Source organism: Zootermopsis nevadensis, unplaced genomic scaffold, assembly GCF_977971745.1.
Source record: "Zootermopsis nevadensis isolate Lab colony 2312 unplaced genomic scaffold, Znev_1.0 Znev_ptg000010l, whole genome shotgun sequence".
NCBI lineage: Eukaryota > Metazoa > Arthropoda > Insecta > Blattodea > Termopsidae > Zootermopsis > Zootermopsis nevadensis.
Genome location: NW_028259142.1, coordinates 7,941,457 through 7,962,751, shown reverse-complemented (window position 1 = coordinate 7,962,751; position 21,295 = coordinate 7,941,457). Strand labels below are relative to the sequence as shown.

The 21,295-nt window shown below is 37.1% G+C and overlaps 1 protein-coding gene across 2 annotated transcripts; it reads right to left on the bottom strand.

Moving 5' to 3' along the window:
* Positions 1-5,017: 5,017 nt before the first annotated feature.
* LOC110832244 (protein takeout-like) lies at positions 5,018-20,093 on the bottom strand. 2 transcript variants are annotated; one of them, XM_087346432.1, is made up of 6 exons: positions 19,969-20,092; positions 16,263-16,355; positions 15,632-15,767; positions 8,545-8,678; positions 6,474-6,626; positions 5,018-5,472 (listed from the first exon to the last, which is right to left on the bottom strand). In XM_087346432.1, the coding sequence occupies exons 1-6, from the start codon at positions 20,033-20,035 to the stop codon at positions 5,321-5,323; spliced, it is 735 nt and encodes a 244-aa protein (XP_087202558.1). In that variant the 5' UTR covers positions 20,036-20,092; the 3' UTR covers positions 5,018-5,320. The 2 variants fall into 2 exon arrangements, with proteins under 2 accessions (XP_087202558.1, XP_087202559.1); XM_087346433.1 differs by lacking the exon at positions 5,018-5,472 and adding an exon at positions 5,543-6,308 and having other exon boundaries at positions 19,969-20,093.
* Positions 20,094-21,295: the final 1,202 nt, after the last annotated feature.

Sequence of the window (21,295 nt, the reverse complement as noted above, 5' to 3'; positions counted from 1 at the left end):
CTGACACAGACGTGGGGCTGTTATGAGGTGGAGAAAGGCTATGATGATCTGTTTTGTGGTAGATCGAGTGTGTAATGAGGAAGGAAGGATGATCGCCAATTTCTGTGAGAGGAACCTGCTAGAAATGTCGAATGGAAAATACGGCGAGGACACAAAACGCGAGTTTACTTTTGTCAGCCAGCTGGGGTGCAGTGACATAGATTATGCTCTGTTGTCGGAGGGTTGAGGGGGGCACGGATGAAAAAATATGCTCATTATGTGGGGAGGAGGAGAGTGAGATTCACATACTATTAAAGTGTATGGCAATGCGGAGGTTGAGGGAACGGGTTCTGAGGAATATGTGGTTTAACGTTTGTAAAGTGTTCGCCTTCAAGAAAATAATAAGCTGTACGAAAGATATGGACGTCAGAAATGTAGGGAATTTTCTTTACAAAATGAGATGCAAAAGACAGGGAAAAATTAGGAATTTAGAACTGTCACTGGGGTAGAAGGCCCGGTAGTAATAAGGAAAAATTATGTACAGTAGTATTAAGGAATATTTGTAGTAAAAATGTTGTCCTACTAGAGCTAGTAAGGTAAGGACTGTGGTCGTGAAAACCTGATGTTAGGCAACCACAGATCACTGTATAGAGTACACAACTAAATTTATATATGACATACATTAAGCAATAAGCAAGATTTTGCCAAGTGCATTGATGATGAAAAATGGTTGCAGAGTCTAGCCTACTTAGCAGACATTTTTCATCACATGAATCAGCTAAACAAGTCACTGCAAGGCCCTGGAGAAAATATATTGACATCAAGTGACAAGATTCTTGAATTTAAAAGAAGATTGATTCTTTGGAAAAATCATGTTGCAAAAGGGAATCTTGAGATGTTTCAATTACTGGTGGGGCTTAAAAGTAAAGAAAGATATCAGCAAATTTCAAGTCTTATTGAAACCCACCTGGAAGAACTGTTGATCAAAATCGAACATTATTTTCCTTCGCTTTCAACACAAGTGTATGATTGGGTGAGGAATCCATACTCTGAATCTTCTGCTCATCCTGAGAACTTGACTTTAAGAGAAGAGGAAGAAACTTGTGGGCTGCCATCTGATCGTACACTCAAGATGATATTTACTGACCTATCCCTGGACAAGTTCTGGATTTCTATGAAAGAAGATTATCCTGCTATTCATAGGAAAACAATAAATATATTGCTGCAGTTTTCAACCTCTTACATGTGTGAGCAAGCCTTTTCTTATTTAACAAGTATAAAGAACAAAGACAGAAATCGTCTCCTTTCAGAAAAAGACGAAATCCGTTTGTGTTTATATAAAGCTCGACCCCGAATTAAGTATTTGTTTACCAAAAGACAAGCACAGGTTTCATAATAGAAAAGTAAATTTTATTATATAAATTGGCTGCAAAAATTGATAGGCAGTGTCGGACACTGCCGCAGTTATTTTCGTGAAAACGTCAATCGTGTATAGTATATTGAAATTAAACAAAATTTACGTTGCCTATATTCGCGGCAGTACTGCGCGTTGGTTTTGGGTCCGAGCGCGGAGTTTTCGGTGTCATTTTCTTTGGAATGTTATGCTCTACGCATTCGTGCCCGAGTTTTATAATTCTGATTGTACTTTGCCCTCATATATGGCGACATTTTAAGAAAATCGGGAAATTTTCAAACGTTTTCAAATTCACAGCCTCGTATCTTTTTGAATTTTTAAGATACGCACTTGGAAGCCAGGATGAGTTGTAACATATACACTCCTCTTCAAAACAGCACTTGGTTCACTCGGATCGGATAATTAGTCTCTGAGATATGATCCCGTTTATGAACACGTGTCGAATCCGGAAAGTCGAAAATCGTGGGTTCAATTTGCGCGTGCGCAGTTCGCGACGTCCGGCCGCCACGAATATCGGAGCGGTACTTGCACAACCTTTCATCCTTTCTCTTTAAAACCAGACTACTATGGCGGCACTATGTCCATTTGTAGCCGAGTTATTGAAGTTTGAAATTACTTCGACAGAAACTGTCGGTCATTTGGGCGCGATTTCCTCCCCACACCCGACATCGATTTTAAGGACGTTTTCACCTTTCCTTGACACATATATTTGTTCATATGAACATTTTACCTTGATTTATTTTATGCCTTTTCAACATTGTCAATAAACGATTAAGATGTTATAGTTTTCGTTCTGTTTATATGTTATTGGTTGTTGGTTATTTATGTTTATTTTGTGTGTTTACAGATATGGGGTTAATTTTTTGTGTGAATGAAAACCCCCTTATGAGGGCTCTTGAATAGGCATAATGACTTCAGTTTTTCTTGTATTGTCAATAAAGTTGAGAAAAACGTAAGTTGCTTAAACCAGCTATCAGAAAAAATATACTATGTTTTCCTTACGAACTTTAAGTTTATAAAAGAGGAAGAAAGATATTAATAATGATATATAATAATTTTTATGTAGGGATTCCCTGAGACATGAATATTATTTCAAGGGTTCCGCAAGGGTAAGAGGGTTGAGAAACGCTGGTCTATATGATCTGGAGCTTTCACGGCGACATAACACAATAAAATCTTCTCGGGCTATCAGCCGCATCAAAAAACAATAAAACCGACGTTTCAGGGACCGTCACTGTCCGCGGCTGATTGTCCGAGAAGATTTTATTACGTTAATCTAATTGGACAAAAAGATTTTTACGTGTAATGTGGATAGAAATAATTATTGAAAACTATTAAATTGAACTTATTAAATTGATTATGAAACCATTGAAGTTAAATTAAAAACAAGGATTTTTCAGCTATTCAGGGATATCTGTAAGGGAAGGGCAAGAACTGAAAGAATGTTTCTGTTTCCTTTGTTATTGAGATCGTGTACTCGCTGAAGAATTCAAAGAAAGTGTTTTCAATGAAGACATACATCATAGCCTAGTATATCTAAAATCTTACTCGATGTTTGATGGTACTCTAGGAAATCTTCCGTATGTCATTCCATAACATTTGGTTCTAAAGTGAAATTCGTCTATGTTTTTACAGTAGCAAAACTCGTACCTGTAAATATTTGTCTAATTTATTTTCCATCAAGAACAGTGAGAAGCAAGGAGATATTCTGTCCCTATTGCCCTTTAAATTTGCCTTATAGTCGGATGTCCAAGATAGGCAGGAGGGTTTGTAATTGAATAGGACACATCAGCTATTAGCATATACTCATATTGTCAGATTATTGGGTGAAGAAATAAATACAATATACAGGAACAACAGAAGTTTCACTAGAAGCTAGTAGAAAAGTTGGCCTAGAAATAAATTCATAAAAATATAAGTAGGGGAGCCCAGGGCATAACGGGGCCACGGGCCAGAACAGCGTATCGGCTTTGTTTCCTTTGCAATGCGTTGCGATCTATCAGAACCGGGGGAAATATCATTAGCATACAGCACAGAGTCATGTTATGTCAGTCAGCGCCATTTTGTGGTTACGGTTTCTGAAATAATTACCCATGCTGGATTTTGCTCCTACATTTTACAAATATTTCTCAACGTCCAGTGAAGGTAAGATCTATTATTCATTACTCATATCTACTTTGCTGAGTGATGCATGTTTTCTTGAAAGTCTTGCACACAATATATTTATTTATTTTCATAATGTAATTTTTGTAAGTGTACGGGTTTTTATACGCGCAGTCTGGAAACCTTCCGATCGCACCTCGTATGCATAAGTAATGGTGGTTTCTTATAGTGGTTTGAATCTAAATATATGTGAACAATCTAATGTGCATATATATATATATTTTACGGCTTATAACGATAGTGAGGTGTTTTCATTAGTTTGTCCATGTCAGTATTTTAATTAAATCCATACCAGTTGGTTCTACGCCTGTCTTCAATTGGGTAGACAAAATATACTTTGTTGTTCACGGAGATAATGTCTGAGAGTTGCTGCCCCACGGCACCCAACACAGTGCGGCGTTGTCCTACCATCTGAAGACACATTTGTGAACCAACTAACGAAACACTGTGATTGTAATTGAACAACATTTTGGCCGTGGATAACATCCAAAGGAAGAATTATATACGCTTTCTTACTTAGTTTGCAGTGGTAGTTAAAGTAAGAAACATCTTATGCCCTGTAAGCGGTATAACAAGCAGGCCTTTGTCGTAGTTGCTCCAATTTCACATTGTAAAATAACGCCATCCACTCGCCATATGTTGTAACGCATTTCTTCCTTATTACAGACAAAATGTGTCAATGAGAGGAATAACTAGGGTTTTTAGTAGATACACACAAACGTTCATGCATGTACGAACACACACACTTACTTCAGCTGTTAAATATCAATCTAAGAATACTTAGCTTAGCAACAACATGAGGAAATAGGAATACACATATTAAAATAATATAAAAACTTCTATATATTGTTTCCAGTAAAGGAATCAGTTCAAGGAACTTCAAACTCTAGTCAACCAAAAATTTTGTGCTGTATAAAGTCAGTCGCATTAACACCAGCGGATTTGAATTCTCTAATAGGAAATGTGATATTGTTAAATATGGACACAGTCATAAAGTAATTGTACCTGATTGAAAACATAACATACATATGGTATAACGGGGCAAAATTTATTTTGGTGTCCGTGCGCTCACTCCACTTCTATTGTTGGTATTTTATAATAGTTAGACATTCATGACTTGTGACATTTGGTAGTTCCTGATTTCTGGATTCTGTTATTGGTGATGTCTGGCATCGGTTTGCCATCTATGACTTGCAAGATTAATGAGTTTCACAAATCCCAAATATTACATTCTTTCAAGGTGTTTTTGTACTTTACTTATTCTTTTGAACGAAGGCCGCGTGGGCAGGTCATGATATCGTTTTCTTAATTTTAGTATTGTGGAGTTGCCCTTAAGAGAGTATACATGGTGCATACGTATAGAGACTGACACAGGTGTTGAGTTTTGTGTGAATGCAGGTGTACAGCCTAGAGGCACGGCTATTCATTCTCTATGAAATGGTTTAATAAAGTAGACGCCAGTGAAAGAGAAGTTTTGCTACACATGATTTGTATTCTTTATTAGAAAATATTTTAATTCTGCATAACTATATATCAGAAGGACTTTTGTGACAGAGAGTCTGGAAGGAACTGTTGTACTGGACGGACGTATAGACTTCAGAACTAATTATCTACCTCTGTGATCTGTTTTAGATCAAGCGACCCTTGGGTCGAATACACTGAGAAGCAGAGTAAACCGGTTCGAAAAGCTGGAGTGGTTATTTTGGAGAATATGAGATCGAATGTAACGTATAACTTATAAAACATGTAGTTGGCTGGTCTGACTCATTCGGCAAACAGTTCATTGAATGGAATCTTCTTGGAGACGTTCGAAAGAATTCTGTGTACTATGGTGCCTAAGTTCTGGAACACAGGCTTGCCAATTTCATCAATGACGAGACGCCAGTTTTCGTTTAGAAATGTGTTCATGTTATCACCTGTAAAAACACAACTGTCAGCAACTTAATTTTCTCTATAACAACAAGCAAACGTATTTCACTTATCATATAATTGTTATAATATGATTAGCCCTTTATTTTATTTGTTAGCGAAGTGCCTCATTTCGCATTTGAACAAGTAATATAAATCTTTCGTTAAATAAAATGAGTTAATACTGCAGAACAGAATGCTAAATCAAAACACCCAAAGCCATGTATGTGTTTTCTTCCCACCGTTATTACAAGACTGAATTTCCATGTGGTGCACTTAGATCATTACATTAATCATTGACTGGGAATTTAAGAACGAAATATGACGCTTAAGAGCTAGCTACCGTAACTGCAAAAACATTACTGTTTTCTGAAATTATTGCTCCTTAAGTGACTTGAATATATTTTTCATGTAAGGATTTCTTGCTTCAGAGATATTTTAAAGGGCCACTTCCTTCCGAAGAATGTATATTCTTCTCTACATACCTGTGTACCCTCCCAAATAAGTGCCTACGGAAATGCCTATATAAAAAGATTATCTAACTCTCTAAATTATTAAGTGACTAGACATTTTTCATAAAGCAATCCGGATTCGCTTCTTCATTATTAATCTTATTATAAGTCTCAGCCAAAAGACCACATTCATTTAAATAATAGTTCGTATCACATATGCTGTACTTCCTGTAGTATATCGTGTCAATTTTCCACCGTAAATTGACAGTATGATGTTCTTCATTCTGTTATGTCTTCCACTTCGTGCTTTCTTCATTGCTCTTGTTGTCTAGACTCGTTCTTGTTCTGCATTATCTCTCCCCCTTTCCCACTCTTTATCAGCTCACTTGTTCCTGTTCAAAATATTCGTTTTGATTTCAGTTAAAAAGAGGATCCCATGGATTCATTCCCTGTATTAGCTTGAAAAACGTTCCGCAGTTGAATTGGAATTCCCTAATTAAATTCCTATATGCTGTCATAGTTATAAGTATGTTCTAGTTAAATATATAGGACCTCACCTAGAAATTTATTTCCGTTGAAAAGGTTTTCGAAGTGCACTTTCATGAACTTCAAATGGAAATCCACGTCATAAGCTTGCGGAATTACGTACACTTCACCATCCTGTAACGTGTTCAGGGTGTAGTTTGTTGAATAATTGCCACTGAGCCCATCTGGAAAAAAAGAACTTTATTAACAAAAACAGATATTGTAGGCATTTAATAAGCCTAATAATTAATTGTATGGTTAAGGATCTCCTTATGCCCATCAAGAAGTTGAATCGTTGGCTATTAATGATATTGTTTAAGTTCAGAAATTAAAAATTAGATGAATATATAATTAATGTGAGTAAGTAAGAGCCTGAATTGAAGTGATCGTGATCAATTTGACATTTCTGTCCTGTATTCCTTTGGACAGAATGAGGAGGATAGAGGTCGCCAAGCCTTTTTCGGTGATGGGAAACTAGGATAAGCTTAGAATTTGTATCCTGAGTGATATTAATAGAGGATAAAAGCGTTCTACTTTGATTAAATTACTAATATTTTTATATATCTTCTACTGTTTTAACAAGACCTTTTAAAAACTTTGGGCGTCCTCCATCTCACAAAAGTAAGCCAGCTTAAAGTAGGTTACCTGAGTAATTTCCTTAGGAATGTAATTAAAATATCTTTAAACCAAGAGCAGTTTAGAAAAGAAATAAAGATAAAAAGTGATCTTCTTAACACGCACACCACGTACGTACATAGGACCACCGATTGAGAGATATTGATTTGTGTTATTACCGCTCTTCATTAGAACAACCACCAGCATTTTTAAGCCAGTCCATTCCTTTGGAATCCAGGCTTATAACAACTTTTCCCCTTATTTGAAGTTCTTTAGTCAGCTTTTGGTATGGATTTCTTGAAATCGCATTTCACAATTAACTTCTCTCTTACTTTATTTGTCCTACATAGAGCCAGCGCGAGGGGTAGGCAAGCATGGCTGCTGCTGAGGGCCTAGCGACTGATATTATTTCTAATTCCTGCGCCGTATTACGTAAGTCGTTATTGTACTAATAGAATCGAAGTATTGATGCGCCTGACCGCCACTCTGGTGGCTGCTCCGGTTTCTCCGTGGCATCTGAACAATTACTCCATACTCCATACACACAGAAGAAGGCAATGGCAAACCACTTCTGTATCACCTGCCTAAAAAACATATATGAACAGGTCCCAGACCCAGAAAATAATGGAAGGATCCTGTTCATAATATATCGCCAAACTCCTTTAAAGGAGGCGGCATAATTAAGAAGAAGATTGATGCGCTTTATGTGATTCTTACACAAATGTCGCAGGTCAGTGTTGTTATTTTGGTCATTTATGCACTCAATTTATGCTATGAAATTTTGGCACAACAGTGACTTCCGGTCAATGTTCTTAGGTAATATTTGCACTGATGTGATCCCATGTAACATTGTTGCCTCACTGGAAACTTTGGATCCAATTGTTTCTTAGTAGTGGGTTTCATCAATGGCACTTTCGGTTTCAGTGTTTAGAAAGCGCTTCAGACAGACGGACCACAAGAAATTTCACTTGCATGAAAGCATGGTCTATTCCAAGATGGAGTCTCGATATTTTGCTAGAAATGCAGTAGCACATCGGTCATATTAACCATATCTTCTTTTGAATTTCAAATCCGGATGCTTCGGAGAACTAGCAACATGTGTCTGTCAGCAGCAGTGAGAATAGCGGTAGGTACATAAAATCACACTGGCAGCAAAAGGAAATATTGTATTCGAGAGTTAAGGAAGTTCCTGTGACGTAGACAACCTGGTAGGCAAGTGATGATTTGCGGGCGAGTAACACCTTATACCTGAGTGGAGAACGTTGGTATTTTGTAGAACGATATTTCTCGCACCTCTTTGCCACCATTCGCTGACTATAGTATCCTTATTTATTTATTTGTTTTATAAAGCTCACTTTAATAACTTACAGCGTTTTGAAGTATTCCCAGCTAAGTTTACATCAATTTAGAATAAGCACGACGTTTTTCGGTCTGCTAGAAGTGCAGTACACTTAATTCTCGCGTACATTATATACTAGTAACACTAACCAAAGGAGGTTTCATAGAGTCCTTTGCCATATATCGGCAGTCCTACCAACGTTCCAGCAATTGAGTAATCTCCATTCAGCACAGCATGCGGAATTAGGAACGAAACTCGGATGATCTGCTTCTCGAAGTCAATGCTGTTGACAGAAAGGCAAATGGTGGTCGTTAGGAAAACACCTCATACGGTGTAGTAAGATTGAAAAAGGTTATCAAGTGAATTGTACAAATAAAAATTGTATTTTAACTGGTATAGCACTGATTACACATCGGTTTTTCATGACAAGAAGTAGAAGTAAATGGCCAATTCTAACGCAATCATTAATTTTAGCCATACATAATGGCTAAAATTACAACCGTAGTCATTTATGAGAACTTGGATTCCAAGAAAATGTTGGTAAGAAAAACGCTTACCAAATCTAAGGCCGAAACATGACAAAAAACTTTTTATTCAGCCATTCGCAAATTTTTTTCGTAGTTATCAATTTCTGTCACAAAACGTTTTTCCCCACCACCGAACAATTTTTTCAATTTTTTTCAGAAATTTCCACAAATTTCTTTTCTGCAAAGATATCTTTAATTTCAGCAATTTCTACACTTTTAACAACAATGTTTGGTGAGTTAATAATTTTAAATATTTTCTGAATTTTCTTTCTAACAAAATATCTTACGCCTCTTTAAAGGTCAAACATTTCTCATTCTTAAATTTATTAAGTTTCAATCATTATATCTCTAATATCCTTTTTATATAGTATTTTTTAAAAAATGTGACACCACCCACGAAATTGCACTATTGAAAAATAAGAGAGAAACACATCAAGGACATGTAGTTTCCATGACGATGGAAATTAGAATGCCTGTTGTTGAGTTCAATATGAACTACACATTTGATTTTGAAGCTTAACGTATTTAACAACAGAATATAAAATCTACAGTAACTAATCTCGTAACGTATCTTGATTTTATTAATCCAATAGTCGGCTCCAGGGTCAACCTGATGTTGTTTATTCCGATCTTAGCAGTGCATTTGATCTTGTCCCTCATACTCTTCTACTCAACAAGCTCAGTGCTGTTGGACTCTCTGATGGTTATGTACACTGGTTTCGTAGTTACTTAACCAATCCCAGGTTCGCGTTTCTGAAACTCTTTCGTCTCCTTTTGTGGTCCTCTCTGGTGTTCCACAGGGATCTGTTTTGGGTCCTCTACAATTCAACCTGTTTACTGATGACATATGTCAAGTAATTAATCATTCTAAATGCCTTCTTTTCGCTGATGATATCAAAATTTTTCGTGCCATTAAATCTCCCAACGACTGCAATGAACTTCAAACTGACAGTGACTCGGTACAAGGTTGGTGCACTGCTAAGTTCATGAAACTCAATATTAGTAAAACTACAGTAATTTCCTTCTCCAGGAAAACCACTACTTTGATCTTTGATTACAAACTTTTTCAGTCCTCCATAACACGTACCGACACTATTAAAGACCTGGGAATATTTTTCGACTCCAAGCTCCGATTTCACAACCATGTTGACCACATGTTTTCACATTGTATTAAGTTTCTGGGTCTTCCTTTTCGTTCTCTTCTCTCGATTGCCTGTATATGTTATATGTAACCTTAGTTAGATCCAAGCTCGAGTACGCCTCGGTCGTTTGGAGTTCTATTACGACTACTGATGCCAACAAACTGGAACGTATCCAGCAGAAGTTTACAGCTCTTTGCTACTATCGTTTCCTCCCCCCAAGTGCATTACAGCTACGCTGATGCTTTAGAGCAGGGGCCGGCAAACTACGGCCCGCGGGCCAAATTTGGCCCGCCGCCTCTTTTTCTACGGCCCCCGAGCTAAGAACGAATTTTAAATATTTAAATTCTTTGAAATTTCAAAGTACGCGCTATAACGAAACGGCCGAGTTGAGTAGTTGAGAGAAAGAATTCTATAAATGTCTTCCAAGCGATGAATACGGTCAATCAAGATCATATGCTCGGGGATTTATATCTGTATTTGGCAGCACCTACCTGTGTGAAAAGACATTTTCAAAGATGAAATATGTAAAATCTCAAAACAGGTCAGCATTAACGGATGAACATTTACAATTAATTTTAATGATAGGGAGTATTGAATTTAAACCTCAGTTTGGTGAAATGTTATCTCATAAACAGGCAATTCCATTCTTCTCATTAGTAGAGCTGTATTTCAAACAATTGTAATCTACTTATTATTACGTTACATTTTGTTCAATAAATTTGTTAAAACTTGGTTTTTTCTTGTTACATAAGTAGGCTTACCTATTCAAATATCCTCGAATTTGCCTCTTGGCCCGCAGAGCCTAAAATACTTACTATTTGACCCTTTAGAAAAAATGTTTGCCGACCCCTGCTTTAGAGTATTTAAAACTCCAGACCCTGCGTAAGAGAAGGCATTGTAGTAAAGCACTGTCCCTTGCGCAGGTTTACCGCGGCTTTAAATGCTGTCCTTCCCTTCTAGAAGCTGTCGGTCTCCGCATCCCTGCGTGGAATCTGAGAGATTTTTCTATGTTCAGTTTTAGTCCTTTGATCAAAAAGAATCTTTCTGCTAGATGCAGCATCAGCTGCTAATGTCGTCTGTTGTTTTGGACATATTGGAGACGAAAATTGTCACACTTCTTCACATTCTATAATAGCATAATTTACTTAATTGATTTAAATTATTTTTACAAATATGCAAATATATTTAGTTGAAATTTTCTTGTGTATTTACGTCTTCCGTATTAATATATTTTATATTCTGCTTGTTTTATCGTTTATGGTTTTATTGTGTTCATGTGCTCATCTCTGTGCTGTATCTGTAATTGGTCACCAGGCTGTTGATGCAGCACACTAATAATAAAGAATTGAATTGAATATACTAGTGCCATCAAAACGCTGTTACTTTATATATTTAGATTTTGATGATAAAACACATATCACTTCACGGCAATATGTCATGCTTAATTTTGTTATAGTTTTTCCCAAACGGGTAGCAATGGGAATCAAAATAAACATTCCAGTTTGACCACTGTAATGTGAGGAACATTCATTTAAAAATGGAAGAAGCTAAGTTTTTCCTCAAAAATCGGTGAACTTCGACATCGCAAATAACGTATTTCAAAAAATGTACGAAACTTGTATATCTTTCACGAGGGTCGAGTCGAGGCGTGGGTCTTATGCCGCTTGGTCGCAGGGACCGTGAGTTCGAATCTCACTCAAGCCATGGATGTTTTTCTGTGTTGTGTTGTCCTGTGTATAGGTAGAGGCCTTGCGACGGGCCGATCCCCTCTCCAAGGAGTCCTACCGAATATCCATAGGTCAAGCCAACTGAAAAAGTTGGGGGCCCTTAAACGGTACAGGAAAATGTACAAACATTGTTAAACCGGAAAAAGAAGAAAAAATAAATAAACTTTTAAAAAATAGTTTTATTACAGTAATTATCAGAAAATTATTATATGATAATTATACTGAACTGTTCTTGGTTAATAAAACTAATCTAGCCAGTAGAAAAACGGTTTACATGCCACGCCGCGAGGCGTACGTTACGTATCGTGTACGATAAACCATAACGTATACATACATTATAATAAAACGTATTTTATAGACCATTCCATGTTTAGTACATGGTTTTAATGCTTTAAAACGTCTGCTAACGTAAACGATACGTATCGTAAAAGCTCAGAAATTCAAGAAACACATAACGTCTCATTGTGTTGATGTATCCCATTGTTTGGGTGTCATATTGTTTTTGTTGTGTCCTTTTGTTTATTGTTTTGTTCTGTCTCTGTGTTGATGTATCTCATTGTTTATTGTGTCTTATTGTTTTTGTTGTGTCCTTTTGTTTATTGTTTTGTTCTGTCTCATTGTGTTGATGTATCTCATTGTTCTGTTCTGTCTCATTGTTTTGTATGTTATTGTAGGACACTGCCACCGGGTATAAACCCATTTGCAGTCAATAATAAATAATAATAATAATAACAAAAACGTATAACGAACGTCTTGGAAAGGAACTCGTTCCTAAACCGACAGTTTCCTGTATAGTCATTTTATTATATAACAAAATGCCAAAACAACAAATAACAGTAAACTGGAACATTCAATCAGTGTTTGAACAATAATAAAAAACTAAAAGAAAAAATAATGGCGATTTACTACCTGAGTTTATAAGATGTATAATTGTTAGTCCCTTGGGGTGAGGTAAACAACACTCATGATTGGCGATTTTATTCATTCGCCTGGATGGATAGGCTTTCATAATGTTTATATTTAATCAAGCTCCAATAATTTTTCTGAGGAGCTGAAAAGAAGTATGGTCATCCTATTGCAACAGTTTCGAGTGACGAGGAATATATTAATCCAGTAGATTACACAGAGGATAATCAGCTTGTGGGTTTTGATGACTTTATATTTGATAAACAAAAGTGTGTAAGATACTGTCATTTACAAGAGAAAGGCATTAATGTATGTTTTATCTTGCTCAATGATTTTCAAAGGTTCCGAAGTAAGTAGTTAGGGATAATGCAAACGTTCTATGTTTATTCAGACAAGACACCACTAATATATAATATGTTTATAGAACTTTATAACAGGATAAAGACTGATACAGCTAACCGACGATCTGAAACAAGGAAAGAAGATGAAGTTCCAGGAATTAAAACGAGAAGCTGGAAATAGGGAAAACTGGAGAGCTCTTTTTGGGCAGAGCAATGGACCTGTCGTAAGACAGAACACTGAATAATAATATAGCAGGATACTTGTTGTTTATGAGCCGGGATAGCTCAGTCAGTATAGTGACTAGCTACGGGCTGGACGACCGGGGTTCGATCCCCGACGGGGGCAGAGGATTTTTCCTCTAGCCTCTGCGTCCAGACCGGCTCTGGGGCCCACCCAGCCTTCTCTACAATGGGTACCGGGGGTCCTTTCCCGGGGGTAAAGCCGGCCGGGGCGTGATGCTGACCACTCACCCCCCATCTAGTGCCGAGGTCAAGGAAGAGAGGAGCTATACCTCCACTCACCCCAAACGCCTACATTGCGTATAGTGGGACAAACTTTACTTTTTATACTTGTTGTTTGACGAATTCGAATCTATGTGTAGTAAATTTTAAAATGAAGAATACTGGCGTTTAATAATAGGCATAATGCGGAAAATTTGTAATAGCAGGTATAGAAATGAAATTAAAGATTTTGTTAGAATTATAATGGATAAAAATCTGTTAAAATCTTAAGTGTCTAAACAAACCTACACAAAACAAACATTTTCAAAATTTATACCTCTTTTTCTTTCATGTTAATACCTTCTCTAGGTTCAAATGATACCTTTTCTGAGAACATTTCCGTTTCCGAGAAAGAGAGCAGGAACATAACCACGTTCGAAATTACAATCGCTAAGCATTCGGATCCAGTAAAATTTGATCACGAAATTAATATTAACCGCCAACGCTGAGGAACGTAATGTCGAGATCTCGGTAATTCGTCAGATTCAACTGCATGCGACTTCAATGCAAGTTTAGATGAAGATAAATGTACTAGATGCTGTGTCATAGCTCCCTTGTTTTTAAACTTTTCCATACCAGGGACCATACTCTACTATTTCTGTACAGACCGACACGAACGAAGAGAGGTTGGCCAGAGAAAGAAATATATGTAAAATGGTGGCTGATTCACGCTTGAAACAACTGAATACTTTATACATAAACTCTCTGAAGCTGACTGTCTCTCAACGGCACTGACAATAGATGCGCGGAGGCTTCCAAAACTCGGCGGTCATTTTTCATGTTGGACAATTAAGCAATTCGTGGGAAGCATGGTACTTTTTTGAAAAGCCACTGTTCTTTGTTAATTTTTTTATCCATGGAGTAACAGCCCTCTGAGAGCCAAAGCCGACTAGCTGCCTGTTGGCCTCACGTTCACATGCCTAAGCAGAGGTGAACGATCATCCAACCAGATATAGGGTGACGTGTGTTCAGCACAACGAACCCCCAGCCATTGCTAATTTTCCTGACCGGATTACGCTACTCATTGTAGCTCCCCAATTTCCTCATGATGCTTGGTTGGCACCGGTCCCATACACAAATCGAAAATCTCATAGAAAATTTCTTTCCCGGAGACTCGAACCAGCGCGCATCCCGTGTTATCGGTCCGAAGCATGATGCCTCAGACCGCGCGGCTACGGCGCGGGACCTTGTTTTTTAAAACTGCTACTAAAGTAGTCCTATTATCGCTCTGGTACTCGCCACTGGACCTAAGCTTCGCGGGTTCAAACCTGGCTGAGGTCGATGGATTTAGTCTTATTGTTGGAGACAGTTTCACATGTTACTCAGTTTGCTGTGACAGTATCTGCCATTGGTGAGGTATTTGACACTACTTTTGCATGTTGCATTCTTTCAATATCAGGTTTTATTTTTGTTGTTGTACTTATCAAAGGGTTAAAAAGTAAGATACGTTTTAGTGTAAACGTCACCAAATTGAATGCTTTAGTACAACAAAATACTTCACACGTCTACCGCGCTATTCTAAGTCACCAACAGAGAAATTATTTTTTGCTACGTTGCGAGTGCTGCGCTGTAATGACTAGCCTGGGATCCGGTATTCGTGTTGCAGCGCCAGACAATTTCTTGTAGCTCAAATCTAAAACTTCTTAACGATGGTGAAGAGTCAATTGAATAAAAATTTACTTGGATATTATCCATCGTCTAGTAATAAGACGGAGATAGAGCCCCATCTCCGAAACGTCGTTTTTACGTTTTTTACGTTTTATTACTAGACGATGGATAATATCCAAGTAAATTTTTATTCAATTTCTTGTAGCCTCGAAGCATGCAATTTTCTGACGGCTGCTGTTGTTTCTATTTGACCTTTATTATTAAGTTTATGATTTATTCACATCAATAAGTACTGCGAAACACTTCCCAAAACACAGTGTTATTAAAAACATACGCACGAAGCTCAGAAAACATCGGTGGACCTGTTGACAAGCCCTGGTATAGCCAATGAACGGATATTTCTGAAGTGTGTGGGAAGATTTGAAAGGAAAGTAATCTCTAGATATTTATTCATTTACTCTTCAGTATATAATTCAAATTTTACCTGAAATCTTCAATAACGGCATCCTTCACTCCCGCGATGGTGAAATTGCTGGAAGATACGTTTATACCCGAGTGTGTCAGAAAAAGGTTCTGGACCACTAGTGGATCCAAGACAGGGATGTCATACTTCCGATCTCCTGAGAAATGTAGAATCTACTTGAAACAGATATCAGCGACCACGACATCTACAAACCATTGCTAAATACTCCTCACGCACAAAACCACATTCGTAGGTCACGAACTAGAAGCTTGGTCTAAGTAACTTACCGAGGCCAGTTGTAATCCTGCCCACTTAACTACAAATTGTGACGAAGAGAAGCACGGGTACAGACACACATATGACAGCTGTACTAAGTATATACACTTTTACATATGCTGAATGAGCAATCCAAATTTATTATATGAATACATATGAAAAATTTAAAACATCTTTAACTTTAAAACAGCAACGGTATTTTTCGTATTCTGCTGCAACGTGTTTGAAAGACTAAATATTATCTAATCTTTCATCCTCGAAAACAATTATTTGCATTTATTATGACGTATATAACTGAATCCATATTGGGAAGTAATCTGAAATATAGTGTCTCATAATGATAACTGCAGCTGGGAAGTGTTGCAGTGTAACTCACCTTTGATAATTCTCGGAATAGCAGCTCTACCATTCTTTAGGGCGCATTCATTGAACTTCGGATCACTTCTAGAACATGGCTTAATGTAGTCCGCTGAAAAGAATTCAGTATAACAAACATTTGCTCAAGAACATGCCGATAACAAACTTTCCTTCACTGTTCATCGTTGTCGTATATTTTAAGTGGGACTGTTTCTCTGATGGTTTGTGAAGAGGAGACTCTGGAGCAGAATGAAGACTCTCTCAAAACATCGCAGTGTGGGGGCGCTATAGTGGTACTGTGGGATGCAGCGGTACAAACTGAAATAGCGTTGTTAAATGCAGGCGTGTACACTGAATGCGTAACTTCTGTGACGGAGCTTGAAAAATTACACCAAGTCTTTTACGGTTTTGAAAAAGAAGACTAAAAATATATGAGAAACACACTTAAAGTCTGAACAAAGATTAGCTTAAAGTTGAGACAAGAAGGAAGAATAAACTTATTTCCAGCTTTATTCCGAAAAGGAGCCTTCAACTACCTGACCATTGTTTGTGGCATTTTGCAAATATATCGCCCGGCCTTTATGAGGAAGTCGTAGTAGTAAAAGAGCGACTTAATGTTTCAGTTAAACTACCGGTACCGCTCTGTTATGTGAGTCAGTAGCTCAGCCAATACATTGACTGGCTACGGGCTGGGCGATCAAGGTTTCGATCAACGACAGAGTCATATTTTTTCTAGCTCCTTCATCCAGACCACTTAACCTCCTGCCCAATGAGTACCGGAGCCCTTTGCAATTTCCTCAATTCGATTCGATGAATTTTAAGGGTTTAGAAGAACCTCGAGAAACTTCTGTTTTTTAGTGTAATGCAAAAGATTATTTTATAAACTAAACTGCTCTTTCTTAACCATGAAAAATACTATTTAGATAATTACATATTTATAATGAAAATGGCTGTCGTCTGGATTGTGGCGCCATAATAGTGCTGATAATTGTGGGAGCAGGTACTTGTGAATCTTCGGAAGAATTCTACGAGACTTCACAGCACTACAACCCGAAAGGCACCCATTTTCGTAGGTGCAGCAGTGAGAACCTCAAATCCTTCACCACATGCTGGAATACGTAACGAAGTCCATATTTCATAGTCCATAGTCATTCTAAAAATCCGAAAATTTTCAACTACTCAAATTATTTGTCTTTATGGGACCCAAAGATCCATTATCGTGGTCATAATAACCTGACACCGGCCCAATCCTGATAGTTAAATCCAGCTTATGCAGTCAAAATAGATTTATTTATTTATTCTTCCTTCTGTGCCTAGATCTCTCAAACAGTGTTTTGTCCTGAAGTTGTGGAATATGTTTTTCTCATGCCATCCCTCCATGCCATATATTTGCTATCCTCAGCTTGAGTTATTTAATAGAACTAACAATATTACTTTTGCAGCTAATGAACAGTTGTTTAGAAATAATGAATGATGCGTATACTTATCACACAGAAAAATAAAAAAATATTTTCTTTGATACTAAAGAAGTACTTTCAGGAACTAAATATTATGAACGTGCGGGCATACCATACGTTTTCATAAAACACTCTTCGCCTGCCCACGGAATATTATGTAAACAGCGCTAAAAACTGCATAGAGGACGATTATTTGGAATCAGATGTGCTCTCCGCAAGTAATCGTATGGATGCAATTGCTCTTCTTAAAGTACTTCGAAGAATCCTTGTGCGATATCGCGTGAGCTTCTCCACGGCTGTCAATTCACACCTGCAAGTATGACGTCTTCATTGGGTGTTATCCGTGCAGTCTGTGGGCGTTCTGCATTCACATGTGTCGTAATGTCCCACGTAGCGTACAGATGACGTCGTATAGGACAACACAGCGCTTAGTCCCGTGAAGCAGTACCAGTTCGACTACTACAGGCACCAAGTGTAATGAGCAAGTCGCTGTATTGGTCGTGTGTTTTCCAAGATTATTCGATTTCAGTTTAGCTCTGCATTGCACTGTCTTGAGCACACATAACAACGAACTCTACGTATCGTCATGATAAATAACTGATAAGAAGTGTGTAACCATATTGACGGTGACGTTTATCTCGAAAACTAAGCTTCCCAGGATATATGTTGTTTAACATTTTGCACTTATTTTTTGTGACACTATGGACATCATGTGCGTGAATTTCATTTCACTTTGTGTAATATAGAAATTAGGTATCGGGTAATATATTAAAGAAATATCATTTCATCTGAAGCAATTCGTGTGGTTCGAACCACATAAAATGGTGAGAAAACCTACACGTCAGTCGAATGAAAGACATTTTCTTCCAGAAATAACTATTCTAATGTCCTGCATTCGTATCGAGGAAAATACGCAAAACTTCTTTTATTACAGCTAAAATTGTTTATCGTTTTACTTCAAGTTTCAAGTTACAGTGAAGGAAGATTTTGTTGGTGGCATGAAATTAATTTTGAAACAGTGGACACATATTAGCATCAAACCCCTAGAAGTTCTATCCTGATTAAATAAGAAAACCGGACTGAAAAGTATGGATAAGTGCAGCCTTCTTTAGTGGCATCGTTATTGTCTGTCTTAATTTTGTGATTACGTAATGCGTTGTAAATCCAGTAGACATTTTTGGCAGTGTATAGAGAGACGTTAAAACGAATAATGTTATTAAAACTGACACATGGTAATTAACATCATCACAGCGTATGTTTTACAGTCTTCTGGCAGTTTCTTACATCCTAGTCACTTAGGATTCTTTGCCCTTTTTTTAGAGTAGCAGGTGGTGAGAATGCTGCCTCCGACATGAAGATAAATACCCTTAAAATAGAAAAGTTGTGCTTCACGTTTAATGAAATGCTTCTCACAGACTCGAAAATTCAATTATTCCCTTTTATAGAGTGACCAGCGTGTCATATTTTGTTCCATTGTGTCTGAGGATTCAAAATAGCAACTTGGATCTCGGTTTGGGGCTAATTACAAGGTGGTCCTTAAAATAACTTAGATATAAAGAATGTTATACATCATAATATCCGTATTATGGACGTGCTATATATTATAATATTTTCACCAAGATATATGGAAGAAAACAGTTATGTAAAGTCGTAAATGAAGAGATCCCCCTCTCAAAATCGAAACTGGCCCATGAAATTTATTGTATATATGCTATATCGAGTTTTATCCAAACCTGTTAGGTAGTTTGTACCCTCTTACTATGCTATGGGATAGGTGAGTACGTGAGTTTGGCTTTTCCATTTCGGAAGCGGCCAAAGACATGCAAGGAGTAGGATTGTTGTGAAGCAAAATTCACTTTTCCGGCTAAATATTTGGCGACTCTAGAAAAATCTTTGTTGTTGTAAAATATAATAGATACAAAAAATAAAATCATGAAGCTGTCTCGCTACACGCCATGTAGGCGCTTGGGATGAGAGTAAAAGAAACATACACATTTTAACTTCGGCATAAGATGCGGGTCAGCATTACGTCCTGGACTCACTTCATCCCCGGGAAAGTACTCCGGTACTGAATGCTTGTAAACGTATCTTGTTCCAAAGAATTATTTAATCGGTCAGTCATTTGTTTTGATAGGTTTTATGTGATTACTGACAAGAGTAAAAATTCTTCCGGTACAAATATTATCATTATAAAAATTCCATTAATAATTTTCATTTGAAGTACTCACTATACATTAATCTAAATATACTGATTTTATTGTAACTTACGTAAGTTGAGTGCTTTAGCGCCGATGATCACAAGGTAGAATGCGAAGATCGTTTCAGCCTTTGTCATGGTGAAGAATTCTTCACAATGTCATGAAGGACAAAGCGCTCCTATCATATATACTTCTAAACCAGTTCACCTTCATTAAAATATGAAAAAAAATATCTACGTCGTTGTAGCACAACTGGTTGTTACATTAATTTAGATTCCAATCATGGAAATAATTTTTGGTGTACTTAACGATCGTGGCTCTCAGTGTTATATTAGCATTTACCATTAGGAGTTTCACATGTTCCCCAAATTGGGTACAATTAATTTCGAAGTTCCAGAATGTTGCCATGTCTGTATTGCTTTAAATTCAGAAAGAAGTTATTAACGACATTTATTTTATGATATATCTCAATAAAATTTACAGTGGTTCAGTGGTTTATTAATTTAGCCGCAAAACAAATAACCAAAATCAAGATTCGTGAATTGCCATGTTATTGTTTAATATTACAGTAAAAAACCTTGTCAAATTAGCATAATTACTAAGTACAAGTACAGTAAAACCTCTCTAACGTGGACACTTGCGGTTCCACGATAATGTGTCCAAATTACAGAGGTGTCCAGGATAGAGGGAAAGGGGAAAATCATCTTTTCAAATTGTGGTGTAATGACAATGAGGTAATTGCAGAGTATTATGGAGCCCTTCCCAAAAAGGAAATTATTGATAAGAAAAATCAAAAGGGTAAATTAAATTTTTACAAATTTTGTTTTCACTAAATTAATCTTGCATGGATAAGCTCAAAGGGAAGGCCACTGATACTTTACGTTTACCGACAATGTAATCTATTTACTTACATAATCTAACTACTGTAGGCTTTCTCGAATTAAGAATTAATGACAATAATAATAATCTTTTGAAACCCACTCACATGGTTGCATTACACCCCAGCCTCAATGAAATTTTAAATGTTCAAAATGTATTTTTTTAATTGTACTTACGGCATTAGCTCAACATATGATGTCACTTATTTCTTGTAAAAAAGTCCGTCACAAAACACTGCTTTTTTGCTTTTATCTTTGAATTTGCCCATCCTCTTTCTAATTTTTGCCGCAATCCAAATAAAGTTTCAACCATTCCTGGTTGGTTATGAGCGAAAGCATACCGTTCCAATTTCTGTTAACACTGTTTAACTCAGTTGCAAGCATTGTACTGACAAAGTTAAAACTGTACCAGCAATACGTACTGTAGTCCAGTGAAGGGTTCAACAAAGAATAACTATACACTTCCACTGCATTCCAATGATGTGTTCAATGTCCTACACCCTCAATCATAAGCTAATC